The sequence below is a fragment of the Crocuta crocuta genome, unplaced genomic scaffold, assembly GCF_008692635.1.
Source record: "Crocuta crocuta isolate KB4526 unplaced genomic scaffold, BGI_CrCroc_1.0 scaffold299, whole genome shotgun sequence".
Taxonomy (NCBI): domain Eukaryota; kingdom Metazoa; phylum Chordata; class Mammalia; order Carnivora; family Hyaenidae; genus Crocuta; species Crocuta crocuta.
Genome location: NW_027532747.1, coordinates 7,606,635 through 7,610,797, shown reverse-complemented (window position 1 = coordinate 7,610,797; position 4,163 = coordinate 7,606,635). Strand labels below are relative to the sequence as shown.

The window sequence follows — 4,163 nt, the reverse complement described above, 5'->3', positions numbered from 1 at the left end:
AAATACAACAAAATGGTAGCCGGGTGATGTAATTCGCGGAGAGGGAGGATTTTCCCGTGCCTTCTCTCTATTTCCTAGGTTTTCACAGGTTCCTCAATGAATATTTCATAAAAGATAACAATGAAAACGGAAAGCTGGTGTGTGTGTGTGTGTGTGTGTGTGTGTGTGTGTGTGTGTGTGTGTGTTGAAAGAAACAGGTTAGGAGCTGTTCCGGTAGCTGGATTATTCCAGTAGATCTAATAAACGCATGTTACCAGAAATGATTATTTGACCAGTCCAGTCTAAAAACGGAACGCTTGGGCGTCCCTGCCAACATTTCCCAAGCGAGGGGAGGAGTTCGTCGTGGGGATAAATACGTGTCGGCCCCCNAGATAAAGATAACAATGAAAACGGAAAGCTGGTGTGTGTGTGTGTGTGTGTGTGTGTGTGTGTGTGTTGAAAGAAACAGGTTAGGAGCTGTTCCGGTAGCTGGATTATTCCAGTAGATCTAATAAACGCATGTTACCAGAAATGATTATTTGACCAGTCCAGTCTAAAAACGGAACGCTTGGGCGTCCCTGCCAACATTTCCCAAGCGAGGGGAGGAGTTCGTCGTGGGGATAAATACGTGTCGGCCCCCGCGAGAATCCAGCGGCCCAGCCAGGCGGCGGCGTGGGGATCCCCTGACCGAATCCAGCGCAGGGGCAGGTAATCCAGGATGCTGTGCATGCTGGGGGCAAAGGAACCCATTTTTCTAGGATGGCTCCAGGCCAATGCCTGGGGGGCGGGAGGGAGCCAGAAGGAGGTGTGCCAGAGCCCTGGGACAGGCCCTGAATGCCGCACCCTCTGAGGACAAGTCTTCCTTCTGGGTCTGGGTTTTCACACCCGCAAAGGGGTGGACGAAGCACAAGGGCTCCTGTGTGTTTCTGCCTCCAAACGTTTGGATTTTGACTCTCGCCAGCTGGGTACCCCCATTCACGGGACCGTCGGGACCACCATCCCCCCGAGGGGCACAAGCGGCTGCCCCTTGTCTGGCACAGGGCACTGCCCTCGCAGCGTGGCGCAGACAGAACTGTTGCGCGGGGTCCCTCTGGGCAGAGGCCATGGGGTCCCCATGGCGGCTGTTTCGTGGCTCCTCTCCCCTCCAGGGTCAAACAGACAGGCAGGCTGTACCTGTCCAGCAGCCGAAAAGACAGTTCAGAAACAGCCAGGCTGCTAACTTGCCCAAACAAAGTTCTTTTTCTCCAGCAATAATTCCGGGGGTGGGNTGGGGGGGGGGGGGGATTTTTAACTCCTCCAAAAACTGGTTGCATCAGCTAGGGAGTAAACAAAATGTTGAGCCAGTTGAACTAAGGGTGTTTCCAGGGCCTCCTGATGGAAAGGGGCTCAATTCCCTCCTCTGCCGCCCCTCCCTCTCCTCCCCTTCCTCTCCTCTCCTCCCTCTCTTCCCCGCCCCACTTCCCCTCTCCCTCTCAGAAGCTGCCCCTTTCTCCTCTGGACTCTGGGACTGAGTAGAGGCTGAAGGTAAATAATCCTGTTTGCCGTGGTCACCGGCCTTGAACTCAGCCCCTCGTTGATCCTTCCTGCAACGGCTCCATCCCTTCTCCCCGTGGGATCGTGGGATCGTAGCTCTGGCTTGGCTGGTAGTTTCAGAGACGGGGTGGCATGTGGGGGGAGGTACACCTGCTACGAGCCGGGCCCCTCCACCGTGTCGCTCACGTGAGCTACTCGCCGAGTTGCGGAGAAATGGGAACTGAGGCTCAGAGAGGGTCAGTCACTTGCTTGTTACCACACAGCAAGGGCACGTGACCAAAATGAAATCCTAGTCCAGGTCTCTGTGGCTCCAAAGCCCACACTGCTGTCTCCAGGCGTAGCGAGCCAGGCAAACCAGGCTCCTCACCCTGCTCCTCCCTTTGCTTGCTGTGTGACTGCGGGCAAGCCCCTTCACCTCTCTGTGCCCAGTTTTTCCCCTGGGGAAAATGGCAGCAATTATAGTACTTACCTCAAATGTAATGCAACTGTGTGTGTCAGTTGCACGGGAAGTGCCTACCCGTGGAAGGTCACCAAGCTTACAGAGGCGGAGACTAGCACACGGGCCACATGGGGGACAGAGGGAGGCGATCGGGACACCAGCTGGCCCTCCAAGACTTAAAAGAGCTTTGTTTTGCAGAGTTGAGGATAGACGGGATGTCACCCCTCTTGGCTTTGGGGCTCCTGGTGGCGGGGCTCTGGCCCACTGGCCACTGCCTCCTGGAGGGCACGCTTGCCCCAGAGATAGTCACCCAGGAGGCCCAACACACCAGGACGCCTGTGGAGAGCCTCCAGTTAGCCTCCAGCAACATCGACTTCACCGTCAGCCTCTACAAGCAGCTGGCTTCGAAGACCCCCACTAAGAATGTCGTCTTCTCACCCCTGAGCATTTCCATCGCCTTGGCTTTCCTCTCCCTGGGGGCCCGTGACACCACCCTCACGGAGATCCTCGAAGGCCTCAAGTTCAACCTCACAGAGACCCCTGACACGGAAGTCCACCGGGGCTTCCAGCACCTGCTGCGGACCCTCAGCCAGCCCAGCGCCGAGCGGCAGCTGAGTGTGGGCAACGCTATGTTTGTCAGCGAGCAGCTGCAGCTGCTGGACAAGTTCAGGGACGACGCCAGGGCGCTCTACGCCTCCGAGGCCTTCCCCACCAACTTCCAGGACTCAGCTGCCGCCGAGAGGCTCATCAACGACTACGTGAAGAACAGGACCCGGGGGAAAATTGTGCGGTTGGTCAAGGACCTTGACCTGCACACAGCGATGGTCCTGGTGAACTACATCTTCCTTAAAGGTGAGTGCCCGGCTCAGGGTTTGGAAGGAAACAGGGCCTCTCGCTCTGTTTCTTCAAGGCCATTTCTGGCCCGGAGTAGTAAACTGTGTTATTAGGGAGACCGACATACAGCAGGTGCCCTTGGTCCCCGGGGAGGCAGAGGGAGGAGGCAGGGCACCAAGGTCCCACCCTGCCCGTCTTAAGCGGTGTCTTCTCTAAAAGTTGTCTGAATGACACTTTGTCATTGTAGGCTGTTAACTGCCGAGGGGCCCAGGAACCCTTTGGCTGAGTCAGAGTCACACTTGCCTGGCTACCAGGAGGGAGGGGCTGCCCTTTCAAATCGCTCTTGGGTGGGCGGGAACTTCAGCTTTGTCTCCGAAGAGACGCCTCTGGACATGCTCAGAAAGCCCTCTGCTGGGGCCACACCCGTGAGACCATTCTGACCTCGGCTCCGTCTTGCCCAAGGGCTCAGCCTCTGGGGGGTCCCAGCCCCACTGGGGGCCATGAACGCCTCTAAGGAGCCTGGTCAATCCAGGTTCTGCAATCATGCTCCCCATAAGCTTTTCTTTTAAGCGTATTTATTTATTTGGGGAGAGAGAGACAGAGCAGGGAGGGGCAGAGAGAGAGGGAGACAGGGAAGCCCAAGCAGGTTCTGCACTGTCAGTGTGGAGCCCGAAGCAGGGCTCGAACTCACGAACCGTGTGATCGTGATCTGAGCTGAAACCAAGAGCCAGCTGATTTAAGAGCCAGTTGCTTAACCGACTGAGCCACCGGGGCGCCCAGAGCCCCTGCGATCTTGAGGGTGGTAGCGGCAGGGTCACCGTTCTGGGGAAGTGCCCTGGGGGGAGGGCAATACCCGAGGCAGGACCCACTCCCAGATTCTAGTTGGTCCAGTGCCCCCACCCCATGGGTAGAAACTCCGCAAACGCAGACCTCAGCCCGTAAGTTGGGAAGAGACGGAGGGCGAGCAGATAGGGTCTGCCTTGCGGTGCAGCAGTCCCCACAGGGCCGAAACACAGCCAGAGACCCAAAGACCGATCGGGGAGTCAGGGAGCCATCAGGTGTCTCAGAGAGAGGAGCTGTGTGGAGACACTGAGAGCCGCACGGGGCTTCTGCTGCGTCCTGGGGCTGGGACCCTCCTGGCTGGTTTGCACGGCTGAGTCCGGGTTTGCAGCTGCAAGTGGAGACGTGGAACCAGATTTCTCTGTAAAACGAATCCGAGCAGGATGAGCCCTATTTGTTCTTTGTGTGTTTCCTGTGTTTTCCCCTCCTACCACCCTGCCCTGTCTGAGGATTTTCTCCTCCAAATTCTCCTTCCCAGGGATATACCAGCCTGCAGGGCGGGGAGGGGGGGCTTTCCCTTCCTCTGCTGCTTCTAACA

The 4,163-nt window shown here is 57.3% G+C and overlaps 1 protein-coding gene across 1 annotated transcript in view; it reads left to right on the top strand.

The window, feature by feature from the left end:
- Positions 1-643: 643 nt before the first annotated feature.
- SERPINA3 (serpin family A member 3) overlaps positions 644-4,163 on the top strand; it is an 8,647-nt gene continuing 5,127 nt past the window's right edge. The window contains exons 1-2 of the mRNA XM_077780880.1: positions 644-687; positions 2,150-2,803. Of these exons, the coding sequence (XP_077637006.1) occupies positions 2,167-2,803 (637 nt within the window). The 5' untranslated portion in view covers positions 644-687; positions 2,150-2,166. The remainder of the gene's footprint in view (positions 688-2,149; positions 2,804-4,163) is intronic.